Source organism: Mus caroli, unplaced genomic scaffold (assembly GCF_978045245.1).
Source record: "Mus caroli unplaced genomic scaffold, Mus_caroli_1 scaffold_2, whole genome shotgun sequence".
In the NCBI taxonomy this organism is placed as follows: domain Eukaryota; kingdom Metazoa; phylum Chordata; class Mammalia; order Rodentia; family Muridae; genus Mus; species Mus caroli.
This window is the reverse complement of record NW_028227257.1, coordinates 1,832,601-1,848,262: the sequence shown is the minus strand read 5'-3', so window position 1 is coordinate 1,848,262 and position 15,662 is coordinate 1,832,601. Positions and strand designations below refer to the sequence as shown.

The window sequence follows — 15,662 nt, the reverse complement described above, 5'->3', positions numbered from 1 at the left end:
ACAGGATCACTGTGTGTCTCCGGCTGGGCAGGAATTCACGGCGATCCTTCTGCTCAGCTTCCTTGGTGCCCAGACTTTGGCTTTGGAACCATAGGGAACACGGGATTCGGGGGACGGTGCCTCGCCTTCCGGTTTGCTGCTGCACTGCGCGTGCGCGGCTAGAGCCCGCCCCGGAACCAGTCGAGCGAGCCGAGGTGGGAGCTGCCGGGAGCCGGTGGGTGCGGGTGGCGTTGCATGGGTGTGCGTTCTCCGGCGGCAGGAGGCGGCGGGATGACTGGGAGGGATCTCTGTGTGCCGTGGCTCTGATGAGGAGAGCCCGTCCGGCCTGATCGCCGTAAAGTTGGTTTCTGAAAGACTCGCTCTCGCCTTAGCTTGAGCGTGATGGCGCACGCCTGTAAGCTCAGCTTCCCAGCTGAGACAGAAGGATTTCTAGGAGTTCGAGGCCCGCCTAGGCCACATAGTGAGACCATGAACAGGAAACAATGGCAGAAACGTCCCCTTGCACAGCTCTTTTGGAAAGCCTTTATGGATGCGCTACTAGGGTAGAGGCTTGCCTGTAAAGATGCAGGCGCCGCAGTGTGTCGCCTAACTATGGGCAGTTGAGTCTTCCTGAGTCCCCGCCTCCGCGGCTTTGTAGAGGCATTCTTTTAAATATGAGGTAAAGAAGCATTCTGCACATTAAGGATCGGTAGAGATGCGCCTGGGGTGCGAGCAAATGGCCTTGTTCCTACTCAGAAACCTAAAGGACCAGCATGGAACAGTTTCGGAGCTGTCGGGAGGTTTCCCTGCCTGCATATGAACCAGTCTGGGACCTTGAGTGCTGGGTCGGGGTGGGAGGGGGCAGCTGTCCCTCCAGTCTGTCTGTCCCACAAGGCCCCATAGGGCAGGCACCCAGATAGCAGCGTTGTTGAACGCGTGCTTTATTTTGTTTTTGAGACAGGCTCTCCCTTGCTGGCCAGGCACCCAGATGCCTGTCTGGCTTCCGGAGTGCATCTGCCACCGCACACAGCAGGAACACTTCCCCCCACCCCCACCCCCCGTGAATGGCATATAATTAAGTAAAAACCATGTAATGTGAGTTGTCAGGTGACAAAATGATACTCCAGTTTCTAAATCTTTTCCACATGAAGAACGAAGTAGATCACAAACATATGTAATGAAGTGTAAAAGTATGTAGCAGAAACAGTAATGCCCGCGTGGGATTTAATATCCTGTAGCAAAGTGAAAACGGAATGCTTAGAATTAAGTTAGTTAACTGTGAATACTGTGAACCAATTATGCTTAGCCTATAAAAGAATAACACTGAAGAAATGAAAACATTCCTCAAGAATGCTTTTTTTTCCCCTTTCTCTTTTTTTAAGACAGGTTTGCATGTGTCTGGCTCCCTGGCTGGCCTTGAACTTGCTAAGTAGTAGAAGATGACCTTGAACTTCTGACGTTCCTACCTCCACCTCCTGAGTAAGTGGTGGCATGCCTGGGTTATGTGATTCCAGGGGTCAACCCCAGGGCTTTGTGCATGCTAGGTGGGTAGGCATTCTACCAACTGAGCTACACCCCTCTTCCACAGTGCTTTCTTCTTTCTCATTGACGACATCTTGGCACATGTCTCTAGTGCCAGCTACACAATTAGATCAATCGGTTCACTGTGAAACCAGTGCAGAAGGTTCCTGGACACACCTCTTGTGGACAGTAGCCGGGAGCTTAGCATCCTGTATAGCAGCAGTGGCCCTCTCACACTGTAGCACCGTGGAATTACCCATACATGAAAGCCTTGCTGTATAGCCTTAAAGCATCTTGGCTCTCAGGCTCCAGGCTCTGACTCTCTTCATTGACCCAGCAAAGGCACAGTTAGACAGAAAGTGAGCATGCCCTCCTAGACTCCCTCTACAGTGTGCTGTGGGTAGACCCTACCCACTAGGACTTTCTGTGATGGCAGTATCCTAGTCGATATTTCCTGGTTTAGTCCTGTGTGGCCTGTAGCACTGAAGAACTAGGTACTTAGGCTTTATTTACTCTTGTGAGTGTGCATGCCCATGCATGTGAGTGTGCAGATGCACACACGTGCGCATGTACAGGTAAGAGGACATTAGGTGTCCTCTAGCACTCTTTCTCATTCCCTTGAGGCCAGGTTTCTCCCTGAGTCTTGCCATCTCAGCCTCCATGTAGTGTGCACAGTTGCAGGTTACACCACAAGCATTCTTGCCCACTGAGTCATCTCCTCAGCTGGATTTTAATTCATTTTAACTTTATCAGTCCCGGGTGGTCGTAGACACTAGATGGGACAGTGCAGAGATAGCATTAGGTAAGCAATGAGAGAGAGAACAGCAACGACGGGAAAGAGGTTTCATTTGCTCCCTGGCAGGGAGCCACCCATCTCAAAGTGGACACACAAACTGAAAGTGGGGTGAGGAGCGGACTGTGGCAGCGTACACCTTTGGTCTCCACACTTAGAGGTGGAAGCAAGCAGTTTTCCATGACCTGCCAAGGCTATATGGTGAGACCTTGTTGTCCTCAAACCAACCCCCCCACACCAAAAGAAAAAAAAAAAAAAAAAAACCCACAGGAAACACAGAAAGAAGGAAAGGAGCCAAAGCAGACCCAGGTCTATGTCAGGACGCCAGGTGGTGCAGCTGTTCCTAACCTTTCCGTTTGGCTCCACCAGTGCCAAACCAGCTGACAGTGACAGCCTGTGCCTTACAGGTCTAGCCGCCAGTGTGCCAGCAGGTGCCCAGAGCAGAGCCACCCACCACAGTCCTACGACACTCTTTCCTTCATGCAGTAGTTCAAGTCCTTGGTGAGTTCTGTTCCTGTTCTTTGCTTCAGCGTCTTCCATTGTCAAATGGGAATGATGAAAGAGTTTGCTTTGTGGAACATCTGTATAGATAGAATGGGTTCATCACTGGAACCCACTTTAGCAGGGACAGAATTCTGCAAGTTGCGCACTAGGACTAGGGCTGGAACATTTGCTACTGGTTGCTTGGTTTGGTTTGACTGGTGGGTCGGGTTTTTCTGTTGTTGTTGTTTTTAGGTTTACTTATTTTATATATGTGAGGACACTGTCATTGTCTTCAGACACACCAGAAGAGGGCATCGGATCCCATCACAGGTTTTGAGCCACCATGTGGCTGCTGGGAATGAATTCAGGACCTCTGAAAGAGCAGTCAATGCTCTTAACCACTGAGCCATCTCTCTCCAGCCCCAGTTGAATGTTTTGGTTTTTTGGGTTTTTTTGAGGCAGGGTCTCATATAACTCAGGCTGGCCTCACACAGTGTAGCCAAGGCTGGTCTTGAACTTGCTGAGGTTAAACGTGCACGCCAGCAGCCCCAGCTGCCTCGTGTGTTTAGATAAATTCTCCCTCTGCAGCCGAGAGCCTGGAAATCATAACAGCTTAGACTGACCTCAGAGCCAAGGGGATCCTGCTCCCCTGAGCTCCACTGTAAGGGTTGCAGATATGAGCTTCCATATCTGACTCAGTGTCCATTATTAATTTATTACAGGGTGGTACAGAGAGGTGACTTGGTGGTTAGAAACACTTGTTACTCTTACAGAGGATCCAGATTCAGTTTCCTAAACACACAGAGGTTCTCGGCAATCCATAACTCCACTTCCAGGGGATCTGTTGCCCTCTTCTGACCTCCATGGGCACTGGGTATTCACGTAGTGTACATACATACATGTGGGCAAAACACTCATAAAATAAATGAGAAACAATGTATTTTTAATTTATGTTCAAGTGCTTTTCATATGTGCACTGGATAAAGAAGATTGTGTTCTTTTTTTCTTTTGTTTGTTGTTGCTGCTGTTGTTTTGTTTTTCGAGACAGGATTTCTCTATGTAACCCTGGCTGTCATAGAACTTACTCTGTAGACCAGTCTGGCCTCAAACTTAGAGAGATTCATCTGCCTCTGCCTCCTCAGCTCTGAGACTGAAGGTGTGCACCACTATACCTGGCAAAGGGATTGCTTTCTTAACTTTAATTTCTAATTAATTGCTGCTGGTATATATGCAGTGGTTTGGATATGCTTGGCCCAGGAAGTGGCACTGTTAGGAGCTGTGACCTTGTTGGAAGAAGTGTGTCACTGTGGGGATAGACCTTCAGGTCGAGGTATAGAACTTAGCTCCTCCTGCACCATGCCTACCTGGAAGCTGCCATTCTCCTACCTTGATGATAACGGACTAAACCTCTGAACCTGTAAGCCAGCCCCAGTTAAATGTTGTCCTTATAAGAGTTGCCTTGGTCATGGTGTCTGTTCATAGCAATATAAACCCTAAGACAGTATAATTATGTGTGATACTATAAATGATTTTCCTGGGGTTTTCTATGCATTCAGTATTCTCTCACCTTCCCTTCTTTATAAGATTCTTAGAAATTATATGTCTGTCTGTCTGTCTGTCTGCCTGTGGGTGTGTGCACAAAGAGCAGATTTCTTTGGAGCCAGTACAAGGTGTTAGAGTTCCTACAAATAGTTAAATTTGTGGGTACTAGGGACTTAATTTGGATCGTGTGCAAGAGCAGTCTACATTTTAATCACTGGGCCATCATCTCTAGCCCACAGCTTCCTCCCTCCCTTCTTTCTTTCTTTCTCTCTTTCTCTCTCTCTTTTTCTCTTTCTCTTTCTTTCTCTCTCTCTCTCTCTCTCTCTATCTCTCTCTTTCTCTCTTTCTTTCTAACTGCCTTAGCATCTGAAAGCACATGGCTTACAGAAGTGAATGTGGGCATCCCTGTCTTGCCTAGGTCTCCAGGGAACCACTCATGCCTTTCCTTAGAAAGTGTGGCATCGGTCTTGTTCTGGCCACTTGTCATGTGCTAGATGACATTCCTTTCCCATCCTGCTTGCTAAGGTGTTGGTTTCCCTACTGGATGTCAAGAAGGTCCCAGCCATGTGCCCTAGCATGCCAGCCAGGACCCAACTGCAGAGGTGGCCTTGTGCTTTCTCAACAGACCCTGCTAGGTACTAGCCTGGAATCCTCAGAGCAGCATGTTGTTCTGAGGGGTACTAGCCTCTAACTTTGCTCTGTGTGAAAGCTAGGCCGTGGTCTGGAGCTACACTGAACTCGTAGAACAGATTGAATAGTATTCTAATGTATGTGAGCTTGGGGTTATTTTTTGATAGCATTTACCAGGAACTTAACCACCAGCGCTGAAATTTGGGAATTTTTTTTCTAGAAAACATGAGTTCTTGAGGTGATGTGGGGCTGTTTGTTCTTGTATTTGTTTGAATCTTTAATGATATGCCCATGCGGTTGCCAGGTAGGAGTGGGCATGGCTTCAGATAACAGCACCTGAGAGACAGAAACAGGCAGATTGAGTTCAAGCCTAGTCCACAGAGTGAACTCTAGGACAGACAGGGCCACACAGAAAAACCCTGTTGTGAAAAACAATTAAAAAGAAGGAAAGGAAGGAAGGAAGAAAGAAAGAAGGAAAGAGGAAAAGAAAAAAGAAAGCTATATCCATTTGCGTGAGTGAGTCTCAGAGCACCACGTGTGAAGAGTGGAGGAATCCTCTGTAAATCTAGTCACTCCAGAGCAATGTGCTTTAAAAAGATAACTTTCATAGTTAGGGCTGGGGTTGTAGCTCTGTGGTAGGGCATTTTATTACTTATTTATTTATTTATTTATGTGTATGCATCTTTTATCTGCATGTATATCTGCATGCATCAGATTACATGTGGTTTCTGGGACTTGAACTCAGGACCTCTAGAAGAGCAGACAATACTCTTTAACCACGAGCCATTTGTCCAGAGCCACTGAGCCATCTATCCCTCTAGGCACTGTAGAAATTAAAACAAACAAACAGAACAAACTTCAGAGGGCTCAGTGGTTAACAGTGTGGCTGCTTTTACAAAAGACTAAGGTTCTATTCCCAGGACCCACTTGGAAGCTCACAACTGTCTGTAACTCCAGTTCCGAGGTATCTGACATCCACAGACACTAGGTAGATATGTACACACATGCATGTATTGCACATACATGTAGGCAGAACACCCATATTCATAAAATAAAGTAATAAAGTATTCAAAATTGAAAAAGAAAAGAAAAAACATAGCTGGGCGTGGTGGCGTATGCCTTTAATCCCAGCACTTGGGAGGCAGAGACAGGCGGATTTCTGAGTTCGAGGCCAGCCTGGTCTACAGAGTGAGTTCCAGGACAGCCAGAGCTACACAGAGAAACCCTGTCTCGAAAAAAAAAAAAAAGAAAAAAGGAAAAAAAAAGCTTAGGGCTAGCAGGAGGAGGGTGCCCCCTGAATGTCTGTGTGTCTTAGATAGGGTTTCTATTGCTGTGAAGAGACACCATGGTCACAGCAACTCTTATAAAGGAAAGCATTTTTTTTATGATTTATTTATTTCATTTATAAGAGTACACTGTAGCTATCTTCAGACACATCAGAAGAGGGCATGGGATCCCATTACAGATGGTTGTGAGCCACCATGTTGTTGCTGGGAATTGAACTCAGGACCTCTGGAAGAGCAGTCAGTGCTCTTAACTGCTGAGCCATCTTACCAGCCCAGCATTTTTTTTTTAAAGATTTATTTATTTCATTTATAAGAGTACTAACTATAGCCATCTTCAGACACACAAGAAGAGAGCATCGGATCCCATTACAGATAGATGGTTGTGAGCCACTATGTGGTTGCTGGGAATTGAACTCAGGACCTCTGGAAGAGCAAACAGCCAGTGCTTTTAACCGCTGAGCCATCTCTCCAGCCCAAAGGAAAGCATTGGTTGGGGCTGCTCATCGACCATTATCGTCATGGTGGGAAGCATAGTGGCATTCAGACAGACATGGTGCTGGAGAGGAAGCTGAGAGTTCTACATCTGCATCAGCAGGCAGCAGAAAGCATGAGTGAGCCACTGGGTCTGGCTTGAGCTTCTGAAACCTCAAGGCCCACCCAGCCCCAGGGACACAATTCCTCCAACACAGCCACATCTCCTAAATATAAGCCTGTTTTCATTCAAACCACCACAGTATGTGAACATCAGTGTCACACATCGTCTAGATATGGGTCCCATGGTTCCTGGTTCCTGGAGGTGAGGCTGTCCATGGGGCTGTGCTTAGGAGAACATGGCTAGGGGCACAGAAAGGTGTTAAGACCCAACAAACTGGGAAGATCCAAAACTCCGAGGTAGACTTCTGCTGGCCATACCAGGAACAACTGGAGACTCAGACTGAGTACTGCCAAGAGCTTGTGTACTGACCAAGGAAAACACATGCATAGAATCATAAGCTGGTGGTGTGTGGAGGAGCAGGATCTAGGATGCCTCATTAGACTACTGTGGAGGAGAGTGTGGCCCAGCCTACTATGTGCTTAGCAGCACAGCTCTCCCCTGGCCTCAGGGTTTTGTGGGTGTGCTCTCACGGAAGCATACCTTTACCTCCTAGCTGTTGTTCCTGCTGCAGGGTGTGTGGTGGCTTTTCAAGCTTCAGTGCTGTCTGGCATTGCTTTGTGGAGGCAGGTCCCCACCCTGAAGCAGCAGGAGGGCAGGTCACCTCATTAGAGCACCAGCCACTGAGGCTCAGAGGCCCCCATCACTCTCATCTCTCAGGAAATTAGAAGGATGGGAGCTGCGCGAGGAACAGAGTGCTGAGACCACACAGACACTGCTCATTGTGTTCACAGAAGGACAGACGCCACGGTGCACCCGTGTGGGCTGGTCTGGCCTTGCCCGGCCTTTCCACTGTCAGGTGAGGAGAGTGAGGCAGCAGTTGCAAAGGTGACCTGTGTCTGGGTGTGTGGGTGCCTGCCGTTAGTCAGTGTTCTCCTGTGCCAGGCTAATGGTTTTCAGCTACCCGAGAGCACACTCTTCAGTAACAATTTAGCAAATGGCTGTTTTTACTTTGGAGAAATTCTGACTTGAGATTTAAATTCCCTTTTAATAATCTCACCAAGCAGATCCCTCATATTCTCCTTGGAGATTCACTCACCATTGCAAAGATTTAATTACCTAAAGCTGTGTGCCCAGCCCCTGGCCTGAGTGCACATGGGCTGTCGGACACAGACTCCATCCCCGTGCATTGTGGGGTCCAACAGATCACTTCCTCCCGTCACTTGTTTTCTCTGACACCATTCTGGATTCTGCCATGTGCCAGAGTCTGCTCTAGCTCCAGTCTGAAGTTCACGTTTAACCCAAGGGCCTTACTGGATCCTTCTGACTTTTTTTTATTAGGACCATGGTATCTACCAGACTTGTCTTGGCAAGGACTTGCACTGTGTTTGAGGGTGTTTTGAAATGGGCTCCATCCACATGTGCTGTCCTCAGGCCTAGCCAGCTTCTTCTGCAAGCATCATGCAGATTGCTCTCTGTGGGCATCATAGACCACGCTAAGCACCGGGAGCCTTCTGGGAAGAAGGTTCTGTCAGAGAAGAAACTGGTAAGTCACTGCCTAGGGAGGATGCCTTTGAGTCTGCCCCAGCCCAGCCCCAGTGCCTGTGCCTCTGTGTGTGTGTGTGTGTGTGTGTGTGTGTGTGTGTGTGTGTGTGTACTCATGGAAGTCAGGGTAAAAGGTAGGGTCCCTTGGAGTTACAGACACCTGAAATAGGTACTGTGATCCTAACTTGGGTTCCCTGGAATTGCAGCAAGAGTTCCTCACTGCCCTGCTGTCTCTAGCAGCAGCTATGCATTCTGGTTTGCATGACACACACTGAGGGCAACATGGAGATCTTGAAGAACAGACTGTGTGCCAGAAGCTTGCGGCCACACAAGGCCAGGTGGAGCTAGGGCCTGATTTGATTGATTGGTTGATTGATTTAGAGTATTGGGAATGGAACCCAGGGCTTTTGCCTGAGTGCTGAAGTGCTCCAAGAGCTGAACCCCTGCCTTAAGAGCTTATTCTACTGTTTAAAGACAGACTCAGGCCATCCAGGTGCCTTTAACTCCCTGCAGAGCTGAAGATGACCTTAATTCCTGATCCTCTGTCTCCAGCTCCCTAGGAAGGATGATGAACATAGGCCGCCTTACTCAGCTTTCCTAAAAGTATTTTTTGTGCATTTATTTATTTATTTGCATTTAAGTGTTTTTAAATATTCAAGTTCTGTTTTGACCCTGGGGATTGGGTATATCTTTAGATTTAAGGCTTATAATGAATAAGATGTTGGCTTGTTCATTTGTTTAATGCATGCAGGTGCCTGTGTGTATGCAGGTACCTGTGTAAATGTGCAAGAAGACAATCTCTGTCATCCTTAGAACACTGTCCGTTTCCTTTAATGGAGTCTCTCATTGACTACCATAGCAGCTCTTTATATGGGCTCTGGGGACTAAACCCAGGACCAAACACTTGAGGCTGTTACAGGAAGTTTTTCTTCTGTTTACAAGAACCTTTCATGAGTTCTTTTTTTTTTTAAGATTTATTTATTATTATATCTAAATACACTGTAGCTGTTCTTCAGACACACTAGAAGAGGGCGTCAGATCTCATTACGGATGGTTGTGAGCCACCATGAGGTTTGCTGGGATTTGAACTCACGACCTTTGGGAGAGCAGTCGGTGCTCTTAACCTCTGAGCCATCTCTCCAGCCCCCTTTCATGAATTCTTGCTGTTATCTTCTTGCTCCTTTTCTGTCCTCTTGCCCCTTCCCCCATCTCTCTCCACATGCTCATGACCAACCTCTACTTCTCAACTCTGTCTCTCTCTCTCTCTCTCTCTCTCTGTTTCTGTCTGTCTCTGTCTCTGTCTGTCTGTCTGTCTGCTTTTCTCTGTCTCTACTACTCTCAACTCCCCTCCCCATTCCCTGAATAAACTCTATTCTATACTTTAAAAAAAAAACCAAAGAAAAACTTTTATGCTCTTGTTGTGCTCTGCTCTGCTCTGCTTTGTTTTTCAAGATAGGGTTTCTCTGTGTAATAGCGTTGGCTCTGCTGGAGCTCACTGTAGACCAGGCTGTCCTGTAACTCACAGAAATCCTCCTGTCTCTGCCTCCAGAATGCTGGGAATAAAAATGTGTGCTGCCACTGGCCACAGGCTATCCTTTGATGATCTTTGACTAAAGAACTGACACATTAGGACTCACCTCGTTTTCACCTTTGGAACGAGCTTCAGTTGAGCAGCTGAGAAAAAGCCATGTTTCTTAGGGAGAGGAGCTCGGGCACCAGGCTGAGGAATGCAGCACCGAGGCTTCCTCAGGCATCCCCTGCTGGCAGTTCATGCTTGAGCGGGATCCTTCCTCATGGTCTCCAACCTTGTTTTTTCCTGTGAGGTGGATTCTGGTTTTGTTGGCTCGGTGCAAATTTACATTCTTTTTGAAGTAGCAGCTTATGGTTTTCTTCAGGGTGTGGCCAAGGAATCCTAGGATATTTGATTTGGGGACTTTTTGCTTATTTTTGTGGTATGAGGCATCAGATCTAGGTCCTTACACCTTACACGGGATGACTTAGTGCTGTGCTGCTGAGCTCTACCCCAGGCTGGACACTTTCTTAAAAACAGTTCATTCCTGGGGACTGGGTGGTGCCTTAGTGGCTAAGAGCACGTATTATTCTTGCAGAGGACTTGGCTTTGGTTCCCAGCACCCTCAGAATAGCTCACAACTACCCGAAATTCCAGTTCTAGGAGATCTGGCGCAAGGTTTTTGTTTTTTTTTTTTTTTTTTTTGGTTTTTTCGAGACAGGGTTTCTCTGTGTAGCCCTGGCTGTCCTGGCACTCACTTTGTAGACCAGGCTGGCCTCGAACTCAGAAATCCGCCTGTCTCTGCCTCCCGAGTGCTGGGATTAAAGGCGTGCGCCACCACGCCCGGCTCTGGCGCAAGTTTTACACACATAATGGAACATATACATATTCTCAGGTACATACACTTATACACATAAAATAAATAACTATTTTAAAAATCAGATGCTAGAGATGGAGGAGGAAACTGTAGCTGAAGGATGAGGAATGTATAAGGGTTTTGCCAGCGAGTATTTAAATGGACCATGCGTACTTTGTGCAGAAGAGGGTTTCAGATGTCCTGGGGTTAGAGTTACAGATGTTTGTGAGCCATAGATGTTTGCTGAGAATAGAACCCAGGTCCTCTGCAACAATAGCAAGAGCTCTTAACTGCTGAACCATCTTCCCAGCCCAGTTGGTTAATTCCTTTTCTTTCACTGTGTTCTGCATTAAGGGCCTAAAGAAAGCCTTTCTGAGAAGGTTCATGCCTGCCTCCCTGCTTCTCACACATAAGCCCTCGGGTGGCGCCCTGGGCAGTAGATTCTGCACGGTGAAAGTGCGGGCATTCCCCAGGGACCCCACCTTCTCCCACAGCAGCTATAGCTTTCTACTAGTAAAGACAGGGCTGCGGTTTTAGCAATACAGTTCTGTTTGAAAGAAGCTAGAGGGACACTTTGTTCAGGGAACATTTCCTAAACAAGCTGTGCTCTCTAGAATTGCTGAGTTCCCTTTTGAAGTGTGTACACCACACCAGCCGCCCGCTGTGTCTGCAGTGGTTCACCTCAGCCCTCTGGTGTGGGTGACCTGTAAGAGCCGGGCCTTACCTGTGGCTTCTGAAGAGCTCTGCAATCATATTAGCATGCTTAACCTCTAACGTTGGTAGAGAGGCATGTATCAAGTGGATGGTAATGGGTATGAGTGTTTTGCTTGCATGCATGTTTGTCTCCTGGAAGGGTTGCAGGGGTGCTAACATCCTCTGGTGCCTTTTACTCTCTGTAGAAAAGGCATTTCGTGGATCACCGAAGAGTGCTGGTCCGTGGAGGAAGTGGGGGCTCTGGCATGAGCTGCTTCCACAGTGAGCCCCGCAAAGAGTTTGGAGGCCCTGATGGTGGGGATGGAGGAAATGGTGGACACATCATCCTGAGAGGCACGTCCCCTGGGGCAGCTGGGGAGGGGCAGCCTGCACACAGGGTGGAGGTCCTGCTGTCCTATCTTGGCATGCATCTGCACTCAAACTTGGTGTGTACACAGCATTTTTATGAATTGTGTCTGTGCTCAGCACCAGTGTACCAAGGCAAGAGACTTTTGGACATCATTTTTGTTTTTTAATCTCAGAAACACAGGTTGTTTCCCATCAGGAGCCTCATGACAGCCCATGTCACAGGGTCAGACAGTGCAGCAGAGCCCTTGGCTGTACTGAGCAAATGCCTGGCATGAATATTCAGCAAGCTGGGTGCAAGCATCTTCACAGCATAATGAAGTTAGCTGCTGGTTATTGTACGTGTACGGGTGCTAGGACTGAGTGCTTGTCTGTGTATGTACCACATGTATGCCCTGCAGAGGCCATCTGACCTAGAATTGCAGACAGCTGTGAGCTGCCATTAGACGCTGGGCACCAACCTGCATCCTCTGCGTGAGCCGCCGTGCTCCTAACCAGTAGCCCAGCTCTTTAGCTCCGTAGGTGAATTTTTTTGTGTTTTTAATTGATGATAGTCATATTCACCTCATATGGTGATGCCTTCCTGTTGCAAGTTTGAAAAAATTTCAGGCCAGCCAGGGCTACAATTCTACATAGTGAAAACTTGTCAAAAAAAAGAAAGAAAGAAAGCCCGTGGCGGTAGTGGTGGTGGTAGTGGCACATGCCTTTAATCCCAGCTCTCAGGAGAGGCAGGCAGAGGCAAGTGGATCTCTGTGAGTTCGAGGACAGCCAGGGCTAAACAGAGAAACTCTGTCTCGGGGAAGAAAAAAAAGGTCATATTCTATTTCGGTTAGGATAATGAAGAGTGTGGGCGGCCAGCCGTACACCCAAGCCAGGGGAGGAGGAGGGTGGCAGATGTAAGGCCGCTGTTCCCGCTCAGCAGCTGCGTCGGCTGTCTTAACACAAAGGAACATGAGGTTTTGCTCTTGCTCTAGTTGACCAGCAAGTCAAGTCCTTGTCCTCAGTCTTATCCCAGTATCAGGGCTTCAGTGGAGAAGATGGTGGCAGTAAAAACTGCTCTGGACGAGGTGGTGCCACCCTGTACGTCCAGGTAAGCTGGGGAGCTGGAGCGGGAGCCGTCCCCTGCGTCCTAGTCACTGAGTCCATGGGTGACTAAAGCACCCAGCTGGGAACAGAAGCGAACAGTGGTGTGTTTTAGGGGTCACATCCCCACACAATCGCCTTTGCACTGGTGTGGTACCATGTTGCTTCTGACCCAAGAGAGTCTAAAGGAATGACCCTGAAGAGGGAGCCAAGGACATACTTTCCCATGTCTAGACAGGGGCAGCATGCCCACCCCAGGGTTCCACACTCCCATGCCGGCTCCCTACTGCTTGGTTGTTCAGGTCCTGTAGAAACACTTCAGAAAAGCCCCATACAGAAATGGGTTTCTGGTTTTATGACGGGGCCTCACTGTGGGACCCAGGCTGCCCTTGAACTTGTAATCCCCCTGCCTCAGCTGCCTAAGTGCTAGAAGGCAAGTCTTACCATACACCTTATAGGGCAACCATGACACCTTATGGGGCATCTGACTAGCCCCATAAAATCTCTTCGGAGCAGAGATTTGTTTGTTCTGATTCCTGAAGAGAACGGTTACCAGCGCCCCACCCCTCCTCTTCCTGGCTGGTGATAGAACAGAACCTGATGACGGTGATGGGGGTGGGGGTGGGGTGCTTTTCAGGTCCCTATGGGTACCTTGGTGAAAGAAGGAGACAAGATCGTGGCTGACCTCTCTAACCTGGGAGACGAGTACGTGGCTGCTCTCGGGGGTGCAGGAGGAAAAGGCAATCGTTTCTTCCTGGCCAACGACAACCGTGCCCCTGTAACTTGCACCCCTGGACAACCGGGTCAGGAGCGGGTCCTCTACTTGGAACTCAAGACCATGGCTCACGCTGGGATGGTATGCCCCCGACAGTGCCACACCCTGAGCTAGTGGGTCCCTTAGGGTGAGCACACTCTACCCTGGAGAGAATGCTGGCTTTCATTCATCCCCCCTGCTCAGTGCTCTGTCAGTGCCAACTGCTGGTGGCATTGACAGTGTCCTCCATGAGACCACAGGACACTTTTACTTTGTTTCTAGGTTGGCTTCCCAAATGCTGGGAAATCCTCTCTCCTTCGAGCCATTTCAAATGCAAAACCTGCTGTAGCTTCCTACCCGTTCACCACCTTGAACCCTCACGTGGGGATCGTTCACTATGAAGGCCACCAACAGGTAGCAGGTAGAGCCTCTAAAACCCTGCCAGAGGATGGGTTTAAATGGCCCAGTGATTCAGGAGAGCAATTATGTAACCCTGAGTTTCGCTTCCCACTTAAAAATTGAGACATTGTTTTCCCTGATTGAAACAATTTTAATGAGTCTGTTCTCTGTCAAAGTCAGCCCCTCCCCTCCCAGCCAAGAAATCCGATCCCTTCTGTTGGGAATTGTACTCTTGAGTTGGGAGCCTGAGGAGAGGACTGCCTCTTGCCTTCCTCTTTCTCTCCTGTGGAACTGGGCGGTATCAGTCATGCAGACAGCATGTGGTTTAAAAAGCCTTTCCTGTAGCATTTTAAGAGGAAAACTTTTTTCCAGAAGATAATGTACCCATTAAAAATAGCAAGCCTGCTGGTGAGGTTATTTGTGCAGCACTTTATATCTGCAAAGTGCACGATAGTGATTGGTATCCATAATCAAATTATCCATAGAATGCAGGGAGCCAGCTCCCTTTTATGAACTGTGTTTGAAGCCTGGGAGACAGGAATGTGTTAAATCTTCCTCATTAGATTAATCCACCATGCCTGTCACCCAAATATTTCAGAGCATTTTACAGACCTGAGAGCTGAGGTGCCTCCGTGTTGCTTGGCCTGCTGAGTCACCTGGGGGCGGATGAGTGGCTTTGATTCCCAGTGTTCCTTGAAAGTTGTAGAACATGAGATCTGGGCCAGAAAGGGTCTCCCTGAGGGGAGTCTCCTGACCGCAAGGTTGAGACCGGCATTGGAGGCCGAGAACAGGACCCTGACCTGATATAACTCTTACCTCTTTCAGTGGCAGACATCCCAGGCATCATCCGAGGTGCGCACCAGAACAAGGGCCTGGGCCTCAGCTTCCTCAGGCACATCGAGCGTTGTCGCTTCTTCCTGTTTGTGGTAGATCTTACCTTGCCTGAGCCGTGGACTCAGGTTGATGATTTAAAATATGAACTAGAGAAGTTTGAAGAAGGCCTGTCAGAGAGGCCCCACGTGATCATTGCAAATAAGATCGATCTCCCGCAGGCCAGAGCCCGCCTGCCTCAGCTGCAGGCCCGCCTCGGACAGGAGGCCATAGCCCTGTCGGCGCTGACTGGGGAGAACCTGGAGCAGCTGCTTCTGCACCTGAAGGAGCTTCATGATGCCCACATAGAGGCCGAGCTGGAGCAGGGCCGCCAGCCTCTCAGGTGGTAGTGGGCAGAGGGCTGTGCCCCAGGGCCAGCGTGGAACAGGGGGGTGGGCCATCAGTCACAGGAAGCAAAAGCAACCTTTTGTAAGCTGCGGGCCACTTTGAACTCCCGAGACTAAGTACTTGCAAATATATGAATGTGTTGGTGTCTTTGTTTCCCACCAATTTGGGGCACCCTCCTAAAGTGCCCCCTGGCCCAGCGTGATGGAGTATTCTGTGCCACCTGGTACCTGAATTGCTCCCTGTGCTTGGTGCGCCTGTCACCCCTGCTGCTGACTGGTTTGCTGGAGTTGACTCATTTGTGCTAATTAACACCTCATTAGTAGGAGGACAGTGCTGCTGGCTGAAGGTAGCAAACACTGCTGCCAAGCGGCCTGGGCAAACGCAGCTGAGCAGCAGAGCCATGGCTGGGCTT

General features: G+C 48.7%; 1 protein-coding gene across 17 annotated transcripts; it reads left to right on the top strand.

The window, feature by feature from the left end:
- Positions 1-154: 154 nt before the first annotated feature.
- On the top strand, positions 155-15,381 carry Mtg2 (mitochondrial ribosome associated GTPase 2). 17 transcript variants are annotated; one of them, XM_085831726.1, is made up of 10 exons: positions 155-194; positions 1,366-1,458; positions 2,701-2,794; positions 7,547-7,685; positions 8,168-8,372; positions 11,637-11,784; positions 12,771-12,886; positions 13,517-13,735; positions 13,916-14,054; positions 14,858-15,381. In XM_085831726.1, exons 5-10 carry the CDS (start codon positions 8,172-8,174, stop codon positions 15,250-15,252), a joined length of 1,218 nt encoding a protein of 405 aa, XP_085687852.1. In that variant the 5' UTR covers positions 155-194; positions 1,366-1,458; positions 2,701-2,794; positions 7,547-7,685; positions 8,168-8,171; the 3' UTR covers positions 15,253-15,381. The 17 variants fall into 17 exon arrangements, with proteins under 17 accessions (XP_085687852.1, XP_085687858.1, XP_085687879.1 ...); XM_029474590.2 differs by having other exon boundaries at positions 170-214; XM_085831737.1 differs by having other exon boundaries at positions 171-214; positions 1,362-1,458.
- Positions 15,382-15,662: the final 281 nt, after the last annotated feature.

What these genes read in the sequence shown, in the direction of transcription:
- Mtg2 (XM_085831753.1), top strand. Translation starts at nt 8,172, where the DNA reads ATGGTATCTACCAGACTTGTCTTGGCAAGGACTTGCACTGTGTTTGAG. An exon ending in TTCTGTCAGAGAAGAAACTG is followed by an intron (nt 8,373 to 11,636) that starts GTAAGTCACTGC and finishes TACTCTCTGTAG; the next exon opens with AAAAGGCATTTCGTGGATCA. An exon ending in CCATGGCTCACGCTGGGATG is followed by an intron (nt 13,736 to 13,915) that starts GTATGCCCCCGA and finishes CTTTGTTTCTAG; the next exon opens with GTTGGCTTCCCAAATGCTGG.